This window comes from Sesamum indicum, linkage group LG6, assembly GCF_000512975.1.
Source record: "Sesamum indicum cultivar Zhongzhi No. 13 linkage group LG6, S_indicum_v1.0, whole genome shotgun sequence".
Taxonomy (NCBI): domain Eukaryota; kingdom Viridiplantae; phylum Streptophyta; class Magnoliopsida; order Lamiales; family Pedaliaceae; genus Sesamum; species Sesamum indicum.
Genome location: NC_026150.1, coordinates 728,140 through 752,144, shown reverse-complemented (window position 1 = coordinate 752,144; position 24,005 = coordinate 728,140). Strand labels below are relative to the sequence as shown.

Genomic DNA, 24,005 nt, shown 5'->3' with positions numbered 1-24,005 from the left:
TATCATATATTGCGAATGTAGTTTACTCTTTATTTTTTAGAATATGAAAAGCGATGCTTAGATACGTAAATCATTAACGAAAAAGTTAATGAAGTACTAGGTAAAAAGTGAAAATTGATGACAGTAAACACCTTGACGCAAATTGATTAGGGAAAATAATAATAAAATAAGACAAAAGTGTGTTTGAGTAAAAACATAAAAACGTAGAATACAATGACTATCCACATCGTAGTATGGAGCTATTAGGTTGCCACAGGGCATTCAACTCCTTAGTGAAGCACTACAATTTATTAATTACATGATATTTGTTTAGCCCTTTCAATTTTTCTACTTGTACTTGTTGAAATAAGTAAATATATATTTTTTCAAGAAAAATATTTCCTTGTCCCTTGTCCATGAAAAATACAAACGGAGGAAAGATTCATTGTTTGAGTCCTCTTAGCCGGTATTTAATGAAGGGACATCCTTCTACCTAGTACTCGTCATTCTTGTCTAGATTGCCGAGGATGAATGTTCTCTAGAAATCAATAAATGAAGATGCACTTCTATATATATAAAGTGAAAAGTTCTCATGAGTATGTTTGTTTATGTCTATGTGCATTGTACAATGAATTCATGTGATATTCTGTGAATTCCATAAACATCAAGAATGCCCAATACAAACAAATAATATTCAAACCCATTATAAATTCCTTCTACAGCATCGTCTGAAAAGCGTTGTTTGGATATTTTAATTTTTTGGGTCTTGAAAATGACGAATTTACAAAACTGAGTTCACCGAATTTTGCATGATAACTGATGAGTATAAAGGCAAAATTGTATTCTAAATTCCACGAGATATTGATGTTTGCACTTTTAATCTCGTGTTTTACAAAATTAATCTTTTTTGTCCATAGAGAAAATATTATAGATGTGGTCTCATGCATTAATCTTGTGGACCAAATTTGTTAATCTTTAAGACCATATAGACAATATTCTTTAATTTTATTGGACCAAAAATATTAACCTCATAAAATACGAGATTAAAAGTACAATATTTCTGTGTATAGGATCAAAAACACAAAATTTTGTTTTTATATACAAGTGATCCTTGAAGCAACTGACGTACGCAGGAGTTGTAAATTATTAATGTTCACTAGAAATGAATTTTCCTGTAAGAAGTTAAGGTCCCAATATGTTGCATTTTAAACTCTATTTCATATTCTACTTCATTCAATATATACACTATCACGTGTATAAAAGTGACATCATAATTTTTATTTTGGGAAAAAATTTAGTACACTTGAGGTGTGTATTTATTGAATGAAGTAGATGATGGAATAAACTTTACAACTGATCCAATAGCCCTTTTATGACGGAAATTTTGATCAAGAGTATTAAGTTGAAATATCAGTACAGAAAATTAAGGCCAAGTTCTCTACCCAAGCCAAAGCATCACTTCCGGAACATGTAGAAGAATCAAGTACAAATAAATACTAGGTTGTCTAGTATTGTATGCACAATGGGTAGGCAAGGACATGAGTGAGTTGTTGTGCAAGAAAAGCATACTAGTACGGTACACATGAAAGAGGGTCAAAGTAGAGCATTTTTGTGTACGGATTTGAACATTAGCAGTTCATTCGACATCATTGGATCGAAGGGGTAAACTGGAAAAAACAAAACCTCCTGTGTCCTTAATACAAGAATCAGTGGGTAGTTTTCTTACAGAGCTGTAGAAAAGTTGCAAACAAATTTGCAAAATTATTTCAAATTGGCTGCAAGTACATAAGAAGTAGGCAATTTTATCATGCATTCATGTGTAACCTGCAAAAAGGCGTCACCATCTAATTGTCCTTCAACAGTTTATCATGTATGAAAGATCATACATCTGTTGATGCATAAAGTGCAGATATGGCGCATTTGTTAGCTGGCAATTTCGCTACTACTTGATTCATGGACTCAGGTAGAGATATAATCAGAGCAAGTGGAAGAGCATAGACACACAAGAAACTACAAAACTAGAATTAGAGCAATTGTGAACTAGCATTCATGAAAAAGAACAGATAATCTGCAACTGTAGGAAATATTCCTCAAACCTATAATTGTTTCAGTACTTCACTAATTTCCATAAGCGCTAAAGAAACTATCATCCTCAATTTCAAATAGCATTTTGGTGCTCAAGAACAACCAGGAAATGGACTGTGGGGACCGAATAAAGATGGGATAAACCTTCTAGAAATGAATGGAGCTCCAACTTATACAGCTCGTACAAAATAAGAAGAATGGAGGTGTGTCATTCATTCAAGCATGCACCAGCTCATTCACGAAGGAGATCGCAGATATTGTCAGAACAAATAAGTCGACCACAAAGATTCTATTTACTTACTCAAAGGCAGCCGAAATCTCAGTTTCTAATTAAATCACTCAACTTCAATGCTTGACACCATATAGCTAAAAGTTTCTTTGTAATTGTAATTTCCTTAATTTATGCATTTCAAAGCTAAAAGATGTTGTAACAATGGAACTAAGATATCAAACAACATAATCTACAATAAATGGATTTATTTAAATTAAGTTCAACTGTCTCCTGCAGCAGGAGATCATTTTCGTTCACTAATATACATCACTGTATGGATGCATTTATTAATTAGTTCACCAGAGTCCCAATTTCAGCCTCATCTACTATTTGGATGGCATTTTCCATATAAAACTATGCTGTTTATATATATATAATATGTTGCTTTTGAGCTGCTCCTTGCACCTTGAGGTCTTGAAATAGTCCTCTTCCTTTTCTGCTCTCAGCTGCACTCTGGGCTTCATTACTTGCTCCAGACTTTCCAAAATATAACATGTTCTTTCCTTACTGCTTAATTTTTCTTCTCTTCTTCTGCTATACTGAGAGTTCACAGAATCTCGGCATTACTTGAGAGACTCCATATTCAAGAATCTTAAATATATGTCAAGTTCATTGTTCCCTTGCATGTTCTAAGATTTCTTCATATATCTCCACTCAATCAGCCATAGATCATTGGTTTCAAAGTGTTAATCGAGAAACAAAGACGAAAGGTTCAGAAGGATTTAACTCTCCACCTCAATCACATCAACTGGGCTCAGTCAGTGGTAATCCGATACTTACATACATTGCATTATAGAAAATACAATATTAGAGATAACAAGAACTCAAGACTCCAAACCTTACTGCATCAGAGACAATTCAAATATCAGTGTGTCAAACCTCATTACTGAGTGAACCTTATATACACGTTGCTTATTTACACTTGACGGAGAAAATTGTTGATTTACCTGATTTAATTCTTAATTTACTAATTTATACATTTCACAGCTATACCATGCTGTAATGATGGAACTGAGATGTCAAAAGACATAATCAACAATGAATTTCTTTAATCACGTATTAACTCTGTCTCATGCATAAGGGCCGATTTTTGTTTACTAATATACAACATTGCTTGGGTGCATTTATTTATTACTTTAGCACTGTCCACATTTCAGCTCCATCTATCATTGGGATGGCATTTTCTCATCTAAAACTATGCTTTGTATATATTGCTCTCCAGATGCTCCTTCCACCTGGAATTCTTGAAATAATTGTCTTGCTTTATGCTGTCATTTCCACTCGCACTCTGGAATTGATTACTTGCTCCCAAAACTTGCCTAATAGATAACTAGTTCAATGATTACTTTGTCTTCTTCTTTTAATATGTTGAGATTTCACAGAACCTCAGCACCACTCTTGAGCAACAACATATTGAATAAACCTCCAATATATACACTGTGAAGTTGTTCAATTAAACTGCAAACTCATTCAATTTCCTTCCATCCTTTAAGCTTTCCTCCGTTATCTTCACACCAATCAGCCATCAATCATGCGTTTTAAAGTGTTGAAAAATAAAAAACAAAGAGGAAAAATTCAGGAGGATTTAAGAGCTCGAACTCCGCCTCAATAACATGAACTGTTCTCAGTCAGTGGTAATCAATACTTATATACATTGCATGATAGAAAATAAAATATTAGACAAAACATATTCAAGACATCAAACCTTATAGTATCACACACAATCCAAATTATCAGTGTGTCTAACCATATTACTGAGTGAACCTTCATGTCCAGTTTCTTATATATATTGACTGAGACAATTGTTGATAAACCTGATCAGGAAAGATAATCATGCACCGAAAACCCAATAACAACTAAATCACTGACATATAAAATGAAAACAATGTGTTATTGAGACAGCAACACATTTACAATTCAATAAGAAAAACTAAAAACAGAACTAAACCAATATATCAGAAAAAGGGAAACGCAAAAAAGGTCAACATCCCCAAAGATCCAAAAGAAAAAGAAAAACAAAATGACAAGTTTACCTCCGCTAAGACGAAGAAACAAGAGGATTAGTCCTAAGATTCCCCATTTCCCGAAGCTCGTCCGAGGGGTTACATTTCAATCCACACCCGCATTGCGGAGAAACATAAAAATTATCTATCCCAAATTCGGCAGACGCAATTCCCACTGAGAATTCAAGCTTTTCACCGTTCCTCCTAACTTCAACAATATTCAGCCAGAGGAAAAACACTTTGACGCTAACCCCAGATAAATCAGTCAACTTATCTTTGTGGATGTACCCGCTGATCTTAGACTTGTACCTTAGCTGATACGAACCTTCCAAAGAGAAACTGCAGGAACCGTTTAAATAAGCGTTGAATTTGCCGGAAGACGCGACAAGATCGTAGTGAGTTACGCCTTTTGGAAGGATACCAACAGGAAAATCGAAGGACTGGAGTACTTCGTACGCCGTCGAATTGGCGGAGCCCCCGCCGGCTGCGGAGAGAAAGAGAAGAGAGAGGAGGAAAGCGACGGATAACATTCTGTTGTTGATTTGATTCTACTTGATTTACGGGCTTGTTATCGAGGAGAAGAAGACTAGTCCTAGGAGGAGTAGACGGCTGGACGAAATTGCGGCAAGATCAAAATCTGTTCCCGTCCGGGAAAATTGAGGTGTTTCCCGATGGGTACCAGCCAAATTAGGGGATCTGTTGGCGTGTTTTCAGAAATAGAAAGTACAACGTGGTGATCGCATTGTACAAATAAAAAAGACAGGGCGGCTGACAACGTTGTTTTTGCTCGGGGAGTTTTAGATTCATCCCTTGTGCTACTTTTTGTTTGCAAGTGGTTTGTGCTTATCCATCTCTCTCCTTTTCTTGCGGTAAATTACGACTTCAAATTCTTGGACTCTACATTTAAATTATAGGTTTTTCCGAAATTGATGAATCTTAAATTATTCTAATATATGAAATCATTTGAATCAATCCAAATACCACCTAATAGTAATAAAGAAAGACTGTGAAGTAAGATTTTGATAATTGGGCCATCAAATAATAGTCTTAAAGTTTGTGATCGTGAAACTAGCCCAAGAAGAGATTTGAGCCTTCAACTTGGCTCATTACTATCATGTCAGATTCTAGTCCTGTCTTTTTTTACTTTGAATAGGCCCATTTCAAAACAGGATGGGAACAGAAACCAGCCAGTTCAGACCCAGACCAAGCCCGGGATGGACCCCATACTGGGCCGGGCCTGTTCTTAAGGATAAAAAAGGAGTTATAAAAAAAATTATGCAATTAAATTGAGGCCACCGAATGAAAATTCTAACTCAAATTAAATCTTATAGATTTAAATTATTTATATTAAAAATATAACTCATAATATAATTTAAAAAAATGACTAATTATTTGAAATTACACTATAATTTATTTAACTCGTCAAATTTGATTTGAACAAGAACAGTCTTCTATTATTACGTTAAGGAAGAATATTTGTAACTTTGTTTTTCTTTGGGCCATCATATCTGTTTCTTTCGCTGTTTTGAGGACTCGTGCCTTTATCAATTTTCACAACATCTACTCATCTAAGCTGGCCATTCACGATTAGGACAAAGGTCACCTACATTTAATCCCTACATCATTCGACATATTCAAACAAATATTTCGATGAGGCACATCCGAATCTCTGACAGCACGGACAGCAAGGAAGCTAAAAAACAGAGAGAGAGAGAGAGAGTCATATCCATTCGCAAATTTGCTATTAGAAACTAGAAAATTCTAGCACCCACTTGCATCAATTAAAGAATTAGGCTGAGGAATCATGAACGTAATGATTATATTACCCCACAGCCAGGCTGCTATCACATTAAATCCTATAATTCATTCAAAAACTAACAACTAAATTGAGAATTGTAAATATCGGATGGAGTACGCAAAAGACTTTGCCCAAACACCTAAACTAGAATTTAACTGCTGAATTCCGATTTTATGCAGTTTAATTACTCCAGAATCCAAAATTCTCTGTTAGAAATTTCATCAAAATAACTACCAGCACTAACTACTTGTTAATCAGAATCAATATCGGTTATCAACCGGAAACTGTAGTTAAAGTTTGTTATTGGTGATAGTATTGATACAAAGCGAAGCAAATTCAAAGCATGGGCAGCATTACCTGTGGATGCATGTAATCATAGTTGAAAAAGAGGAACAAGCCTTTTGAAGGTAAGTTCTCCACACCTTTTCCCCCTATTCACACAGTCAAATCCACAACCACATTGCGGACTCTCGTAAAAGTTGTCCACCGGGAAATCAGCCGACGCAATCCCGACGGAGAGTTCCAGCTGATCGCCGTCCTTAGTCACCTCTATGATATTCACCCAGAAGAGCAGCACTTTGACTTGAATACCCTTCAGATCTTTGATTTTATTCGCGGAAATCGTGCCGGTGATTGTGGTCTTGTACTTGAGGTCATACCCGTGAATGGTGAAGCTGCAGGCTTCGTTCAAATGGACGGAGAATTTGCCAGTGGCGGTGTCCACTTTGTAGCTGGTGACGCCCACCGGCAGAAGGCCTACGGGAAAACCATAGGACTGGAGAGCTTCGTACACCGTCGGCGAGTCCGCGGCAGCTGTCGACGGGGGGGAAGCGGCGATAAAGACGAGTAAGACAGTGAGGTGGGTGAGCAAAGACATTGTGGAGGGCAGTGGGAAGAAAATATGAGGATAGCTTAGTGGCGTTAATGTTGTAGAGTGCGGTGGGACTGGGGAGGTTTAAGTCCCAAATAATATAAAATATTCTCGAAATTATTGGATTTTCTGCGTCAACTTTATTAATCACTTTTATGGAAATATGATTGCTAATGCATTATTGATTATTGTATATTCATCAACTACTGTGCTGTCCCTGCACTCATTAATCTAATTACAATTATTTTAAAGTATTTGAAAGTCCATCCAAAAAAAATGGATAATAGAAATTAATTTTTATTTATTGTAATACATTTATATTAATAAAACCTAAAGTAACATAAATTAAATGAAAAATTATTAAACAACTTACATAAATTAAACTCTTTGTCCTGTAGTTGAAAGTGTAGTCATAAACTCATAATAGCAATACGACCTTGAAGCATCCTCCAAAGACCAAACTTCCAGGCCCAACTCTAATTTGTATGCCCAAATTGTAGATCGCTAGGAGCATATGGTGCATCCATTCCTTGTTGGATATAAATAAAATTATCATTATTATCCCTAAAGTTCAAAATTAGAAAGAAAAAAAATCAATTTACAACCAACACCCGCAAGGAAATTCAACGAATTGGCAGCTGCATTTATCAGTAAATACTGAAGAAATGTACAAGAAGACACGACGCAATTGCATTTCTTATTAACGAGTAAAAATGGAGAAGAAACACACAACAAAACTGAGTCAAAATAAATTAATGGTGACATCAAGAAGAAGACCAAGTTTTCTGACAGTCCAAACCACACCCACACTGCGGGCACTCTTTGAAGTTACGAACAGGGAAATTGGCAGACGTAAACCCCACCGAGAACTCAAGATTCTCATTGTTCCGCTTAACTTCCACGATGTTGAGCCACAGCAGCACCACTTTGACGCTCACCCCGCTCAACTTCTGCAGCCTGCCTTCCGAGATCACCCCTTTGATCACCGGCTTGTACCTCAGTTCGTACGAGTTCTCTAATGTGAAGCTGCAGGAACCGTTGAGATACGCCGAGAACTCGCCCGTTTCCGGGTTCAGCCTATAGCCGGTGGCGCCTCTGGGAAGAAGGCCCACCGGGAAGTTGTACTGCTCCAGAGCTTCATAAGCTGAAGCCTTGTTGTAATGGGCAGAAACACAGAGTAGTACAAATGTTGTAGAGATGAGGTAGATGAGAGTACTAATTGTCAAACTCAAACGCACACCCATGGCTTCTTCTCTCTGTCTGTCTAGCTACTAGCTACCTGTTTAATTGCTCTTCTGAATCTTTGGTTAATTATATGGTTATAAGAGAGGGTGGGAAGTGGGAAGAATTGTACAGGTGTTTGGGAGATGGATTATTTGGTGCATGTCAAGCTGTCCACGTGCTCATTGCTTTCCTTTTCTTACATACTTATATATTATGTCACCCCAGATTTTGGATTCCCAATGTTTGGTAATTTTAACAACTTTACAAGCTAATTGACAAAACATGTACAATCAAAGGCATTTGCAAAAAGATGCTTCCATTCAATATCATCTTATTAAAATGCATGGGGAATTATTTAGTTAAATTTAAATTAATTATATAATATATGTTATATATTTATTGTAACTAACGATTTCAATTATGAGTAAATTATATTTATTATTTAATTAGTTTGATTCAATCAATTTTATTTATATAAAAAAAATTCTAATAACTTGGTGAAATAAATTTGCTCTACTTTAATTATCTTTTAGTAGTTTTTCTTTTTGTGTTTTCATGTATTTTTTAATTTCTCCATCGTTATATCATCATTGACTTTTATAAATCTAATATCATATTGTTTTATTATTTTATATATGTATATGTATGTATGTATGTACAAAAAAAACTTAAGAATGAGTATGAATTTTAGCTATCCATACCACATATGTACATTGTGAAACGGTCAATTAATTAAGAAAGTCCATTACCAGCCCAAAATGACTACGGGCTTGAAATTATAATTGGATCATTTTAATTTTTAGGGTTTTCGGCCCATGTTCAAAACAAATTACAGCCCATATATCAAACCATATAGCATATAGCAGAACCCTAATCTCTCTCTCTCTCTTACAGCAGGAGCGGAAGTGCAGCAGCAGCAGGAGCCATGGTACGCCTTCCGTTTCCAACGCTATTCATCATTTTATTTCTCTATTTTCTACGGGAAAATTTTGTCTTACTTATGTTTGGTATTCATCCAGGGTATTGATTTGGTCGCCGGAGGTAAGAGCAAGAAGACCAAGCGCACCGCCCCTAAATCCAATGATATTTACCTCAAACTCCTAGTCAAGGTCTAATTGACGTCTTCAATTTATTGTACATGAATCACATTTTTTGTCGATCAAATGATCTGATATCTGTTTGTCCATAACATGGCAGTTGTACCGGTTTCTGGTGAGGAGAACTGGCAGCAGGTTCAATGCGGTGGTGCTCAAGAGGCTTTTCATGAGTAGGGTTAACAGGCCCCCTCTTTCTCTCTCCCGTCTCATCAGCCTCATGAATGGCAAGGTATTTATTTTTATGAGTCATACGGAGGATGTATTATATTCATGATTATAGGATTAATGAATCTATTTCCTTGATTGTTGTTAATTTCGATGATAACTGAATTTTCTCCCCCGACATTGTGATAGAACTGGTTAACATGTACATTGGGCACTCTAGTTGTAGAAATTTTAGCCCGCAGGTTCTTAAGTTGAAATACTTTTGTGTTCAAGCTTATTAATGTGAATTATTAGCCATTAAGAGGTTGCTGCCAAACCTGGCGTAGCTTTTGAGTTTGTGTTTTTCCTGGGTAGATATTTGTGAGTTTTATAATTTTGTTATTTTTGGCTCTGTAGGAGGACAAGATTGCAGTGCTTGTTGGAAGTGTTACTGATGACATGCGTGTTCATGAAGTTCCTGCTCTGAAGGTCACTGCACTGAGGTTCACTGAGACAGCGAGGGCAAGAATTGAGAAGGCAGGTGGAGAATGTTTGACATTTGACCAGCTTGCTCTTAGGGCACCGCTCGGGCAGAACACGGTAGATACTTTTAACCATGCTTTTTGGAAATTCTTTATTCTTATCTATGGACCAGGTTGCACTTGAATCTTATATTTTGAGAGGGAAACTAGGAAAGTATTGTAAAACATGTGACAGCCTATGTTTGTGCCAGTTGCAGTATTTAGTAACATATCGACAACAACAGATAGTGTATTCAACCTTTGTAAAGTTCATGTTACCAGTTGGGGAATATTTTTCATTCCAGTGGTTGTTATGAATTGGGTAGTCATTTGTTTTTCTTTACCCATTTTGGTGGAGGATAAATTAACAAGCTAAGTTATTTCTGGTTGTATTAATGTAGGACTTTTATCCGCCATATGGTTCTTTGTTGTCTGCTTTGTTTTATTTGCCACATGATTCATCAGCGTCCTAAACTGAAGGAGTCTAGTGCTAATGGTGTGGTAATCATGCTATAAGTTTCAGTTAGCACATAATATTGTGCTTAGGTAGTTGAGGTTTGGAAACAGAGTTATGTTTTCTTAGAATTTGACCTTTATTGTGTGTCATTAAGTTTTCCCATCTGAGGGCTTCCCATCAACACTATTGTAATTATTCTAAATGTATACCTTGACTGAGCATGTTTTGAACAGGTACTGTTGAGAGGTTCGCGAAAGGCTCGTGAGGCTGTGAAGCACTTTGGTCCAGCACCTGGTGTTCCACACAGCCACACCAAGCCTTATGTTCGTGCCAAGGGAAGGAAGTTTGAGCGTGCTAGAGGAAGAAGAAATAGCAAGGGCTTCAGGGTTTGAGCTGATTTATAGTTTTATGATGTTTGATGTGGAAGTTGTGTTTCCCAAATTCTATGTGCTAGATTGTATCCCTAGTGACGGGGTTGCCAGAATTTCTTGTTTCAAGTGCTTTTTGGAAAAAATTCTTATATGTAGTGATCTTTTTTGGGAACAATTTTGGACTGATTTCATGGAAAAATGTTTATCTCCTTGGGAGTCTCATATTTTCTTCACTTCTGTCCACAACGAAGAATATTTCAATTATATTATCTCAAGGAAGCTGCTGCGTTCTTGGATTTTTCTCAAATAGTAAGATTAAGGTTTTCAAGTTATATGAATATCTGTTTTTGGGGTTTTATATGGCTGAATGCAAAAATATAATGAGAATGATTCTTTGCATTCCTAAATTGAAGTTCAGATGCGCCAGGGTTGAATTTGTGCTATAGAGGTTCTGAAACAAATAAGAATTGAGGTCGTATGAGCTGAATTCTTTGATCATAGTAACACACACAACTAGTACATGAATGCATCATGAACAAGTCTGAATTGTAAATTTTGTTAATATTGAACATTATAATATGAAAACAAAATTTAATTTTGTTTAAAACATTTCTTTACCTAACTTTCCCAATCTTTTGGCTCAGTCTTTCAATTTTAACCAATTGTTAGAGTTTAGAATTTTTTTTAATTAGACCTAAAATTTTCCATTCATTATGGGACATTTATGCATTAGTCAACCAATTTCCTTAATTGATGCTGCTATACAAAAATATTTCATTAAGTAATGTATATATATATTTTTATTTTTGAAATATATAATAGTATTTATTGTATAATTAAACTAATTGATTTGTTTAGTAAAATCCGTATGTAACATTTTCGATATATAAGTATTAATTTATGCATTCGTCAACCAAGTTATTCCTTAATTGGAGCTGCTATTAAAAAATATTTGATCGACTCATACATTTTTCATATTTGTTTTTTTGAATTACATAATACTATTTATTGTATGCTTAAACTAATTGATTGGGTTTAGTAAAATATAATCAGTATGCATATATGTGTTACGTTTTCTATATATAATCATTAAGCTTGTGTTTTATTCTCATTAAATTTATTATACATAACCTAAATTATTTTCAATATCAAATCGGACAGTTTAGTGTTCTCCATAGTTTTTGCCTATCATATATGATATTCATAAGTAATACTAAACTTGAAAATCTAATATAATTAAACGGATTTTTAGTTTTTAGATATTAATTACATTTGTGAAATACATATATAAAATTGAAAGTTATAAAGTCTTATCTTTGTCTCTCTTTTACGTGCAATTCTTTTTTTCTTTTTTGTGCATTTACTAAATACTTTTATTTCAATCATATGGTTATTAATATATAACTCATTTTCAACCATATTGAAAAGAACAGATGTACCATATTCTTGATGTCCATAATTTACTAATCACATGTGCTCTTTCCTTCTTTTATTCATATTCTCTACTTTGAATTGTGACTATTCATTTTATTTTAGGCAAATATTCATTTTATTTATTGCATAATTTCAACTTTTCTTGATTTTTGTATTTTCACCTTTTTTTTTTTAATTTAATTTTTGTTGTCTCTTTCAATCATTAAATTTGTCAGTTATATGTATTGATCCATTTGGGTTTCTTTTTTTTTCTTTTCCCCACCATATTTGATGAGATGTAATAGATTATTATTTGTTAACATTAAAATTTGCCTTTAATGCTCATATATATTTTAATTATACTTTCAATTTATATAATCGCATAATTATTGACCTCTATTTAGTTTTATTTTAATTTTTGCTATATATATTTTCATCCTTTTTTATTTGTCAATTTTTATTTTCTTTTTTACATATTGGCTCATTTAATTTTTCGTATTATATCATATTATGTAGAGCATATATATATATATATATATACATGTTCTTTTTTTCAGAGGACTATATATATATATATATGTTGTTTAATTTTGGACAGATTCTAGCATAATCATATTTTATTTTCTAAAATTCTTTTTACTAATTTACATTTTTAAAGAATTGCTGAGTATAAAATCATTATTTTATTAAAATAAAACAATGTAAAAAATTAATAACATTTAAAAATTGATCAAATTGATTTTACTGAACCTATATCACATCATTCTTATTTAATGATTGTAAACTTCTTCAAATTTAATTGATATTGATGCATTATAATTTGAAAATATATATATATTAAGGACTATTTAAAAAAAAAAAGAATTCTAACAAATTCTCCCATAATTTAAATTTTTTGTAAAATATGAGTTTTTTTTTTCATAACTAAATAATACCCGTGTATAACCAAGACAGTCCCCATTAATTGAATGGAACACTCCTAATAAAATTACTTTACTTTAATAATTTTCATTTTTTGGTTCTCATGTGTTTTTTTAATTTTTCCATATTATCATATCATCAGTTTATTTTATAAATCAAAATCATATTTATTTAATATTATAAATAAGTTAAGAATGAGTATCAATTTTAGGAATCCATACAATATATTAACTTATGAAGAAGTGAAAAAGTTGATGATGGGTCCTTAACAAATGGGCCTGAAAGATTTATTGGGCTAGGGTTTTTGGCGCTTAAAATACACCCATTCAATCTCACTTCAACAAGAGCAGGAGCGCCAGCAGTAGCCATGGTACGCCTTCTCCCTCTCATCTACATTTTCTTTCTCTATTTTCCACCCGAAATTTGGTCTCACTCATGTTTGCTTCTCGTAATCCAGGGTATTGATTTGGTAGCCGGAGGTAAGAGCAAGAAGACCAAGCGCACCGCCCCTAAATCCAATGATATTTACCTCAAACTCCTTGTCAAGGTCTCCTTGATGTCTTCAATTTATTGTACATGAATTAGGGTTCCTGTAGATCACATGATCTTATACTGTGCGTGATAACATGGCAGTTGTACCGGTTTCTGGTGAGGAGAACTGGCAGCAGGTTTAATGCAGTGGTGCTCAAGAGGCTTTTCATGAGTAGGGTTAACAGGCCCCCTCTTTCTCTCTCCCGTCTCATCAGCCTCATGAATGGCAAGGTATTCATTTGTATGAATCATACGGGGGGTTATTATGCTCATGATTATAGGATTAGTGAATCTATTTCCTTGATTATTGTTGTTGATTTTGGATGATAACTGAATTTTCTACCCCCGAGGTTGTGAAATAACTGGTTAGCGGGTATATTGGACACTTTAGTTGTAGAAAGTTTAGTCGCGCAGGTTTCCGAGTTGCAATACTTTTGTGTTGAAGCTTATTACAGTGAATTAGCCACCAAGAGGTTGCTTGCAAACCTGGCGTAGCTTTTCAGTTTGTGTTTTTTTGGGGCAGATCGTCTTGAGTTTTACAATGTTGTTATTTTTCGCTCTGCAGGAGGACAAGATTGCAGTGCTTGTTGGAAGTGTTACTGATGATATTAGGGTTCATGAAGTCCCTGCTCTGAAGGTCACCGCACTGAGGTTCACCGAGACAGCCAGGGCTAGAATTGAGAAGGCAGGCGGAGAATGTTTGACATTTGACCAGCTTGCTCTTAGGGCTCCGCTCGGGCAGAACACGGTAAATACTTTCAAAAGTGTTTTTTGCCAATTGCTTTATTCCTGACTGTGGATCTCGTTGCATTTGAGTCAAATATTTTTACTGGGAAAGTATTGTCTGGACTGTTGCTGTATTTGTTAACAAAACAATGAGGTATAGTATCTGTTTGTCCTATTTGAGGATCATCTAACAAGTTGAAGTATTTCTTCTTTCACAACATGTTACTCCTAGCGTACCTACTTTTTTCATTTATCCATTTTTGTCGAGGTTAGAGTTTCAGGTTGTATTCGTCTTGGTTTTTTATCTGGAACTTATGATTCTTTGTTAATTGTTTTCTTTTATGGGCACATTATTCATCAGTAATCATGCTACAAGTGATAGTTAGTGCATAATGGTGTTCTTAAGTAGTTGAGGTTTGGATTCAGAGTTATGATTTCGTAAAAGTTCACCACAATTGTGTGTCGAGAAGCTTTGCTTCCGATGTTCTTCGCATCAACACTTCATTGATGGAGGAACAACAGCCAAGACCTAGTTATTCTAATTCTTCTGAACGCATACATTGGCTGAGCGTGTTGTTGAACAGGTACTCTTGAGAGGGTCACGAAAGGCTCGTGAGGCTGTTAAGCACTTTGGTCCAGCACCTGGTGTTCCACACAGCCATACCAAGCCTTATGTTCGAGCCAAGGGAAGGAAGTTTGAGCGTGCCAGAGGAAGAAGAAATAGCAAGGGCTTCAGGGTTTGAACCACTTATAGTTATTGTGAAGTTTGATGCAGAATTTGTGTTTTCCAAATTCTATGTGCTAGATTGTATCCCTAGTGACAGAGTTGCCTTGTGTCTTGGTTTTGACTGGAAAAATTATTTATCTCCTTGGAGGTTCATGTTATTTTCACTACTTTCTTCAACGAAGAAGATCTCAATTATGTTTCCTAAAGCAAGACGCTTAAGATTAAGTTTTTGATGTTGTGATAATGTTGGATCTTGGGGTTTTAGCCTAGAAATCTGTCTATTTTACTTGATATTCATCGTGTTTAATTTCTTTACTTTAACATTAATTACATACTTTATTTGTTTGGCACCTGGCTTAGTGCATCGCCTAATGCAAAAAACCAATTAGTAGCATTTTCATTCCTAAATTCTGAGGTTTAGATGTGTCACGGTTGAAATTGTGGTAGATGGGGTATTGAACAACTAAGATCAGCATAGCATAATAGCATAACTGTATGAACATTGATCATTGCAACACGCAGAAGTATGCATGATAGCACGATTAGCTATCTGTCTTGGTTCAACACTACTATGAAGAATTATCTGTTTGTACGTCTTGCTTTTTAAGAGCCATACGATGTCAAATCACACTGACAAACATGGAGTACATCTCCAAACTAAGGGGTAAATGTTTTCGAGAGCATCAGATTCCCACATTGAAACTTATTATGCGTGAAGTTAAAAATTGCCAGCTTAACTTCACGCGTAGAGAAGAAAGCTTCTGAAAGTTTATCATTATTGACTTCGAATGGAAGTTTTTAGAGTTGTCTTTATTTGTCTTCAGAAATTGATCATCCAAAGAGTGAGTTAGTTTTATTTAATTATTTGTGTGCGAGTCATCACAAGAATATCATGAGGGTTAATTGGCATTTTTCACTTTGAAAAAAGATAAATAAGTATGTAGAATGCAGCCTGAAATTGAAAAAAAGATGCACTTAGCACCTATTAATTGTACTGACAACATGCATCCTCCCCTTCTTTTCCGACGAATTTTCATGATGAAAAATTGTGGCCTGAATATGGAGAGTGTTTTTTTTTTCTTTTAAAAAAAATACTAGCCTTTTCTTCAGTTATGTGCCAAGAGCTATTTTGTATTTTCAGAGTGTAATTATGATTCTTTGAACAATATCCATTTATATCACAAGAAATGAAAGTCTCAATCTCTCTCTCTCCCCTTTTCCCCACTGTTTTCTCTTTAATTTCTTTGTCACATTTCCTCTCTTGATTTCTTTCTCGTACGTATGAAGTCGAAATAGAGTACTACTTCCACATATTCTACACATCTTTGAAAACCCACTGCCCAACTCCATCTACCCCAGAAACGTTAACCATGGAGAGAATCCAACACAGACATATTCAAACAAACGGAATTAACATCCACGTTGCCGAAATCGGGGAGGGCCCTGCTATCCTATTCCTCCACGGCTTCCCCGAGCTCTGGTACACATGGCGCCACCAGATGCTGTCCCTTTCTTCTCGGGGATACCGTGCAATCGCCCCCGACCTCCGCGGCTACGGTGATTCCGACGCGCCGCCGTCCGCTTCCAGTTATACTGCTTTCCATATCATCGGTGATTTGGTGGGCTTGTTGGATGCTCTGGGTCTGGACCAGGTTTTCTTGGTGGGGCACGATTGGGGAGCTGTTATGGCCTGGTATTTCTGCTTGTTTCGCCCCGATAGAATTAAGGCCTTAGTTAACATGAGCGTCGTCTTCCAGCCGAGGAATCCGAGGAGGAAGCCTGTGGAATCCATGCGGGCGATTCTTGGTGATGATTATTATATCTGCAGATTTCAGGTATTGACCCCCTGGCTAAATCCTAAATTTGGAGTGAGCTTTCTTTGAGTGTAATATGTTCTTACAGTAGGCTCTTGCTTTATGTTGTGCTAATGGTGATAAGATGATAAGGTTTTCTTCTTTAAATTTCATTTGAATTTCATTTTCTCTCCTGAGCTAAGTTTTCGAATTTCAAATTTGATGAAAGCATAATTCAGCTGTTGAATCATGGCCGCCTGGCAATGTGTCTGTTGCGTGAATCTCGACAGTAGTATTATATTTGCTGAAAATCTTATCAGTTCTCATTTATTAGGTTACTATTTATGGAATGTTCTTGTTTTTATGTGGATTAATCATTTGCAGCTCCTTATTTTTCGGGATCAAGGAATTGATTGTATATTCTGTTCAAAGTATATTTCTTGGCCTTTCTTGATGTGGCATCCCGGAATTTTCTTTTTCTAGGACATATTAATTTTGCTTGTCATTGCCAATGGTTGTGAAGAAGTTAAAAGTAAAAGGTGCAATATTAGTATCTTTAGGTGGGCCTCTTTATGAAAGTTTTAATCCTTGCAAATTGGAGATATAGGGAGCAAATGATGTTTGTCCGACAGCAAATGCACTTGTTCGTTGCATGTGGTTGCTTAAAATTAAAAGGTGCAATGATGTGGTTGCTTAGACAATTGATTGGTTTCTTATGTAGAAACCTGGCGAGGCCGAGGAGGAGTTTGCTCGTGTTGACACAGCACAACTGATCAAGAAATTTTTAATTTCAAGGAATCCAACTCCACTTCGGGTGCCTAAGGAAGTTGGATTTGGGGGCAGGACTGATAAACCAATCATACTGCCCTCTTGGTTGTCGGAAGACGATGTTCAATACTATGCTACCAAATTCAACAAGAAAGGCTTCACAGGTGGATTGAACTACTATCGAGCTATGGACCTGTAAGTTTTACAAGGAAGCGTTTGTGTTTTCCTGTCTTATGACTGCTTTTTCATTCATATCTTTCAACATAGACGAAATGCCATATCTCTCTTTTCCCTTCTTCAAAAGCAATTTTCAATTCTATGCTTGAACACATATCATCATATGATCCCTAAATGCTTCACTCCAACTTCGTTTCTTGATGTTAAACATAGGATTTTGTGTGCATACCTATATGGACAAAACTGGAATGAGTTGATCAAAGCTAGCTATATCTATGACATTAAGATTTTTAGCACAATGATCTACTCATCTAAGCGAGCCGTTTTCATAATTTATCTCATTGATGTAGAACTTGGGAGCTGACAGCAGCGTGGACTGGTGTGCAAATAAAAGTACCCGTGAAGTTCATTGTTGGCGATCTTGATCTCACGTATAATACACCAGGTGTTAAGGAATATATACACAACGGCGGCTTCAGAAAACAGGTACCATTTTTGCAAGAATTAGTTATCATGGAAGGAGTGGCTCACTTTCTCAACCAGGAAAAACCAGAGGAAATCAGTCAACATATTTATGACTTCGTCCAGAGGTTTTGATCTGTTTCTGGGTTTCCCATGCCACATTCGGGTAAATCGAGCTGGAAATGATAAAGAAAACCTTTTACCCAAATTAAGTTTCGCAACAGAAAGATAATCATATTGTAGTATGTTATACTCGTTATGTAATTAAATTGGATTTAGTTTAACTAGGTCTTGATTAGAATTTCAATAAGAAATAGTAAGGTTTTGTATTGCTATGCAGCTCAATCATCTTTGCTACAAAGATCGGACATCATCATAGGGTCTGGATTTGTTTTTTGAATGTTTTGTTGTGTTTTGTGGAGATAGAGAGAAAAATAAAGATAAATAAGTGTATGTTGGAGATAATATGTATGTTTGGATTTGTTTTAATTTGGAGATAATTTAAACTAAGTATTGTCTGTTTAATGTTGTATTTTGGGAGACAAATATTACTATTCATTGTCAAATTATGTCTTTTTATATATATTTATGTATATGTATGTGTATACATATATGTATTTATGGCTAAACAGTTAAAAAAATACAACCTAGATAAGGTATATTTGAATGATAGCAAATATTGAGTATATTTTGACTCGTCCTGGAGATAACTTAAAAATGAAAACAAACATAGTGCATGAGTTATATTTTTCTGTTTTCTTACCATCTCATTTTCACGTCTGCCTGAATTTCAGAATTCAATCAAAATCAACACAGTTGTATCAAAGATATGGGACAAAAATTGTGGCATATTTTTGTCCCACAGGAAAAATTGTAGTATTTATAATCTCAAATGCTACAATTTTTTTTAGAACAAAGTGAAACACTCTTTATCATATGGATCAAAAGTGCAAAATTTTCAAAATATTATGATTTTATTTTATTTATAACGCTTTGATCTATTTTTTCACTTTGTTTCTTGAAAGCTGTCTCTCTTGCAAAATCCGATTTGCATTTAATGTCTTGAAGATGGGTCAAAAATAAAACCAAACATTATTATGTATGTTTGTTCTCTTTTATTTGACTAAATGAGTATAATAAAAATTAAATGACTCAAATATACCGAGTGTTTTCTAGTATTTATAAATGAGGAGCAAATTGCATACTCAGACCCAGACAGAGGCCCACTACTATTTGACTCCACTTTACATTATGCAGCGTTCATTAAATTAAACTTTTAAGAAATTTTGGTTCGCCTTTCATTCCACATATTAATGTTATAGCATAGTTATGAGTCAGCTGTCAAAATTCAACAATGCGGATATGGGCACTCACATTAAATATTCATTTTGTGGGAATATTCATCTAATCATCAAATAATACATATAATTTATATTTATCATTTTTAATTTATGAAATATAATGCCTGTGCACAGAATCAATTTTAGCCAATTTTGGTTGCATTCTTGAATTTATCCCAGACATTATGCATATTACCTATATGAAGTCCTTTTTAGATAAAACATTACCAATATATGTGAAATAAAATAAAAAATGTAATTTTTATACGCATGAAAGTGAAATAAAAAATGCAACTGACATTGCTTCCTCCCACCCACAAATGGTCCCCCGGCGGTGGAAACCCATACCCATACCCACGCCCTCCTCTCTTGCATCTACTACCTACTCACGAGAACTGAAAAGTCGGAATCAATGTCCAAGATGGTTCCCAGTAGAGTAGATATTTATTTCATATTTTACAAAATAAATAAACCCCCTTGAATCAATATTGAAGCAAGCAGCGGTACAAAATATGTGTATTCATTGGAGAAATCTTAAGACATAAATTATGCTTAATTTATTCCTGGGTATACAAAATCAGTACATAGCAGAAACATGACACTTGTTCAAAGAGGCACACCAACTGTTGAGGAATCAGAATCTGGTGATGAATTGGTAGATATGGTGGCTCACTTCCTCCGCCTTCTCTTGGTTAATGAAGTGCGCCACCCCTTCCATCACCACCACCTCTAGATCCGGCACGTCTTTCTTGAATCCTCCCTTGTGTATATATTCCTCAACTCCTGGAACATGATACGTTATATCTGCATCACCTATTATGAATTTCACTGGTACTTTCACCTCAACTCCTGTCCACGGCCCCATCAGCTCCCAACTCCTGGATTTCAACCATAAATCCAGTCAACTTATACTGCAACAAGTACAAGATCAGGATTTCAGGAAAACCCAAAAAAACAAAGAGCTATATAGATTCCAAGAATTACAGATCCATTGCCCGATAGTAGTTCAGTCCTCCAGTGAATCCTGTTTTCTTGAATTTTGTAGCGAAGTAGTTGATGTCTTCCTCAGTCAGCCATGGCGGAAGTTCTGCCGGAGCCTGGAAAAGTACCTCAAGTCCAAGTTCTTTGGGCACGACTATAGGCCGTCCGCCGCGGAATGAGAAGAGCGATTTTATTACTTGAGTAATTTCCTCGCATGCAAATGCTTCCTCAGCTTCCCCTGGTTTCTGTATCACAGTTACTGGATCTATTAGTTCACACACAGAAGAAAAAAACATTAAATAATTGAGCATTTAGGGTACCTGGAATCTGCACATGTAGAAATCATCACCTAAAAGATCTCTATATCGTTGAAGTGTTTTGATCTCCGGATGCCTGGGGTGGAACTGCACGCTCATGTTTACCAAAGCCTTAATCCGATCGGGTCTGAAGAGGCAGAAGCACCAGGCAATCAGGGCTCCCCAGTCGTGCGCCACCAGGAAAACCTGGTCGAGGCCTAGAGCATCCAGCAGGGCCACCAGGTCGCCAACAATGTGGAAAGTGGTGTAAGATGAGGGAGAGGGCGGTGCGTCGGTGTCGCCGTAGCCACGGAGGTCAGGGGCAATTGCACGGTAGCCTCGGGCGGAGAGGTAGAGCATCTGGTGGCGCCAGGAGTACCAGAGTTCAGGGAAGCCGTGGAGGAATAGGACGGCGGGGCCGTCGCCTATTTCGGCTACGTGCATGTTAATGCCGTTTACATTGAGGTTTTTGTGGACAATTCTCTCCATTTCTCGCTTGGGGCTTCAGTTTCAGCACTTGTGGGCCTAAGATTGAGAAGAATTAATACAGATACAAAGAACTCATCCATACCCCTATTTAAAGAAACTGGCTCAACATCTTCCATCATTTTTTCATAACACACTTTGTGGCGTAATAATGTTTGATTGGTATGCATTTTATTTTTAAAGAAAAAAAATATAATTTTCATTGTGTAATTTAAGAAAATATGTCATTTTTTGTTCAGCATAAATTGATTTTTCTTTAGTCATTTAATTAAACATTTTAACTATTTTTTGGCTAATTTTATAATTTTAGTCCTATAAATAGCAAACAATGTCAACTCTTACAAGATTAAAGTTTAATCGGATCATGCAAATTTCCTAACCAAATTGACTAAAAAATGAATGAAATTACAATAGCTTCACTTTTAAATTATCATATAATTTAGTTAGAATTTATATTTTTCTAAAAGAACCCATATTAATATTTTGATTGAATTCTAGTGATGAACGAACATTAATTGTTAGGGACTAAATTAAACTATTCTTCAATAATGGAAGATTAATATAATTACACTCAAAATTAGTGGATGTATTAGCCTGCCGCCCTTTCCTTACAAATACTTTAATTGACCAATGTTACCGGCCAAATTAACCAATATTGTGGGATGGACAAAGGCCCTCTTCGTATATATCGATAGTTCCCCCAAGGCTGTCTACGTCAAATTCTACTTTCGCAGGTTTACAGCCCGACCCTTTGTTTGATTTGCCAAATTTACTTTGATCTAAACTTTTTGTCCAACTTAATTTGGTAAATCAATCGCATGAGAAGTGTAATATACTTGTTATGTAATATGTGTACAGTTTAAAAAATATCATTCACAGAATTAATATATCATATTTATTTTATAATTAAATTGGTTCGGACCGAATCAAGTAATGAAACATGCTCCAAATCCAATGATTAAGATTCTTCCCATCATTGATAATTAGGGTTGTTGAAAAATAAACAAATGTGACTAACGTGTGACGGCTTGACAAGTCGACAGTGCTCCTGTTTCGGTCTCAAATTCATGAATCTTGCGCTCATTAATTAGGGCATTGGGCAGAATTATAATTTTAGTCATGTTAGTAAAAGAAAAGTGGCCTATTAAGAAAACCCAATAATGTCCCATCAAAGTCCTAATACATGCGGCATTCTCACAAAATTGCATTCACACTCTCCTATGAGAATGGTAGTCATTTTCATGTCAATCAGTGTATGCATATTTAGATTCACAATTTTTAAATTTTATACTAATTAAATCAAAGCCAGATGGAATATAAAAAAATTGCCAGAATAGTGTGATGTGGCAAAAATACGACAATTAAATTGAAGAATTTACCAAATTGGATGTGGAATCAGCAGGTTCAAACGCATGACAAGATTAGAATAAAAAATCAAAAAGAGAAAAAAGAAACAACAACATAAATTGATCAAATGGATTCTTGAAATCCCATCTAAGGCCTAGGTCGGAGGTGAACTTGAAACCGCTGTCAGAATGGATGATAACATACTGTTGTATGATTCTGGTGAGAAAAAAAAGGCACATAAAACACTGCGCCTCCATCTATTAAAATTATAAGATTGATATGGCTCATATTCTAAATCATACAGCATCCTCATAGTTAATTGGTTGTCTTTAGAATGTGGACAAACAAATGCAATTTTGTCTAGGGCATAAATGTTGAGTATTTTTCCTTCATTCAAATACTTATGTCGGAATCGATGAGTTTCACAACCGATTAATTTAACTTTACCATAGTTGAGAAAATACTTGTAAATTAATTGAATCTAAACTTTAATTGTTAGGTCCATATTTGCTTTTGCAGCACATACAAAAAGAAATTAAATAAATAGGCAAAGATTTGGCAGCTGCAAACACGGTCTCATCCTGGATTTGAGAGGCTGAAATTCAGTCTCCCTTTGATTGTGGAGCAACTTCGAATCACTCATCATTTCCAGCCATTCAATTCCAAGCATGAAAGAGAGCGGTCTCTCTTTATTATGCATCTTTCTCATTACATCATTCGTCCTCTCATCCTTTAAGGAAAGCAGAAAGTGGAAACTTATATATATACCTACATTCATAAGCAAGAGGAGAAACGGAAAACCTACAAAACATCCCTATCACAAACTGCAACCATGTCGTGCAACCTGTTTTTCCTGTCCGTACTCCTCTTCACCCTCAGCCACTCCACCACCGCCAAGCTTCAGCCTCCCAAGCTCCGCCTCCAACTCCACCTTACTCACAAAATCTCCAAACAGTCCGGTAACCCTCTGATCGAGACTGCATGCCGTGGCGTGGGGAGTCATGAACCACAATGCTTCGACACTCTGCGATCCGCACCCCCGCATCAGCAGGCTGCGGCCAGCGAACTCGCCTTCTTCACCCTCAGGTACGTAGAGGACCATGCAGTTAACGTTACCTCGAAGATCAAGACAATCATCGGAAACTTCTCAGAACTGGCTCCATCGCTGCAAGCCGCACTGAGCGACTGCTTGGATCAGTACAACCCCCTGGACGAC

At 35.7% G+C, this 24,005-nt stretch overlaps 7 protein-coding genes across 7 annotated transcripts; 3 read left to right on the top strand and 4 right to left on the bottom strand.

Annotated features, from left to right (window-relative positions):
* LOC105163112 lies at positions 2,529-5,393 on the bottom strand. Its single transcript, XM_011081335.2, has 2 exons — positions 4,369-5,393; positions 2,529-2,874 (listed from the first exon to the last, which is right to left on the bottom strand). The coding sequence occupies exon 1, from the start codon at positions 4,866-4,868 to the stop codon at positions 4,374-4,376; it is 495 nt and encodes a 164-aa protein (XP_011079637.1). The 5' UTR covers positions 4,869-5,393; the 3' UTR covers positions 2,529-2,874; positions 4,369-4,373.
* Positions 6,387-7,092, bottom strand: LOC105163111. Its single transcript, XM_011081334.2, has one exon. It carries the CDS (start codon positions 7,011-7,013, stop codon positions 6,510-6,512), a length of 504 nt encoding a protein of 167 aa, XP_011079636.1. The 5' UTR covers positions 7,014-7,092; the 3' UTR covers positions 6,387-6,509.
* On the bottom strand, positions 7,626-8,317 carry LOC105163110. The gene has a single exon (XM_011081333.2). The coding sequence runs from the start codon at positions 8,249-8,251 to the stop codon at positions 7,772-7,774; it is 480 nt and encodes a 159-aa protein (XP_011079635.1). The 5' UTR covers positions 8,252-8,317; the 3' UTR covers positions 7,626-7,771.
* On the top strand, positions 9,073-11,054 carry LOC105163109 (60S ribosomal protein L18-2-like). Its single transcript, XM_011081331.2, has 5 exons — positions 9,073-9,159; positions 9,251-9,340; positions 9,429-9,557; positions 9,890-10,072; positions 10,684-11,054. Exons 1-5 carry the CDS (start codon positions 9,157-9,159, stop codon positions 10,840-10,842), a joined length of 564 nt encoding a protein of 187 aa, XP_011079633.1. The 5' UTR covers positions 9,073-9,156; the 3' UTR covers positions 10,843-11,054.
* LOC105163108 (60S ribosomal protein L18-2) lies at positions 13,406-15,412 on the top strand. Its single transcript, XM_011081330.2, has 5 exons — positions 13,406-13,525; positions 13,613-13,702; positions 13,789-13,917; positions 14,252-14,434; positions 14,997-15,412. The coding sequence occupies exons 1-5, from the start codon at positions 13,523-13,525 to the stop codon at positions 15,153-15,155; spliced, it is 564 nt and encodes a 187-aa protein (XP_011079632.1). The 5' UTR covers positions 13,406-13,522; the 3' UTR covers positions 15,156-15,412.
* Positions 16,289-18,684, top strand: LOC105163107 (epoxide hydrolase A). Its single transcript, XM_011081329.2, has 3 exons — positions 16,289-16,974; positions 17,654-17,895; positions 18,228-18,684. The coding sequence occupies exons 1-3, from the start codon at positions 16,510-16,512 to the stop codon at positions 18,472-18,474; spliced, it is 954 nt and encodes a 317-aa protein (XP_011079631.1). The 5' UTR covers positions 16,289-16,509; the 3' UTR covers positions 18,475-18,684.
* Positions 20,105-21,519, bottom strand: LOC105163104 (epoxide hydrolase A). The gene is made up of 3 exons (XM_011081328.2): positions 20,981-21,519; positions 20,664-20,905; positions 20,105-20,557 (listed from the first exon to the last, which is right to left on the bottom strand). Exons 1-3 carry the CDS (start codon positions 21,443-21,445, stop codon positions 20,314-20,316), a joined length of 951 nt encoding a protein of 316 aa, XP_011079630.1. The 5' UTR covers positions 21,446-21,519; the 3' UTR covers positions 20,105-20,313.

Excerpts from the sequence above, each read along its gene's own strand:
- LOC105163111 (XM_011081334.2), bottom strand. The coding sequence starts at position 7,013 with ATGTCTTTGCTCACCCACCTCACTGTCTTACTCGTCTTTATCGCCGCT.
- LOC105163109 (XM_011081331.2), top strand. Across the intron at positions 9,341-9,428 it reads ACCTCAAACTCCTAGTCAAG|TTGTACCGGTTTCTGGTGAG; the intron begins GTCTAATTGACG and ends ATAACATGGCAG. Across the intron at positions 9,558-9,889 it reads TCAGCCTCATGAATGGCAAG|GAGGACAAGATTGCAGTGCT; the intron begins GTATTTATTTTT and ends TTGGCTCTGTAG.
- LOC105163108 (XM_011081330.2), top strand. Across the intron at positions 13,703-13,788 it reads ACCTCAAACTCCTTGTCAAG|TTGTACCGGTTTCTGGTGAG; the intron begins GTCTCCTTGATG and ends ATAACATGGCAG. Across the intron at positions 14,435-14,996 it reads CTCCGCTCGGGCAGAACACG|GTACTCTTGAGAGGGTCACG; the intron begins GTAAATACTTTC and ends GTTGTTGAACAG.
- LOC105163112 (XM_011081335.2), bottom strand. The coding sequence starts at position 4,868 with ATGTTATCCGTCGCTTTCCTCCTCTCTCTTCTCTTTCTCTCCGCAGCC.
- LOC105163104 (XM_011081328.2), bottom strand. The coding sequence starts at position 21,445 with ATGGAGAGAATTGTCCACAAAAACCTCAATGTAAACGGCATTAACATG. Across the intron at positions 20,906-20,980 it reads TCTACATGTGCAGATTCCAG|AAACCAGGGGAAGCTGAGGA; the intron begins GTACCCTAAATG and ends ACTGTGATACAG. Across the intron at positions 20,558-20,663 it reads TACTATCGGGCAATGGATCT|GAGTTGGGAGCTGATGGGGC; the intron begins GTAATTCTTGGA and ends GTTGAAATCCAG.
- LOC105163110 (XM_011081333.2), bottom strand. The coding sequence starts at position 8,251 with ATGGGTGTGCGTTTGAGTTTGACAATTAGTACTCTCATCTACCTCATC.
- LOC105163107 (XM_011081329.2), top strand. The coding sequence starts at position 16,510 with ATGGAGAGAATCCAACACAGACATATTCAAACAAACGGAATTAACATC. Across the intron at positions 16,975-17,653 it reads ATTATATCTGCAGATTTCAG|AAACCTGGCGAGGCCGAGGA; the intron begins GTATTGACCCCC and ends TTTCTTATGTAG. Across the intron at positions 17,896-18,227 it reads TACTATCGAGCTATGGACCT|AACTTGGGAGCTGACAGCAG; the intron begins GTAAGTTTTACA and ends TCATTGATGTAG.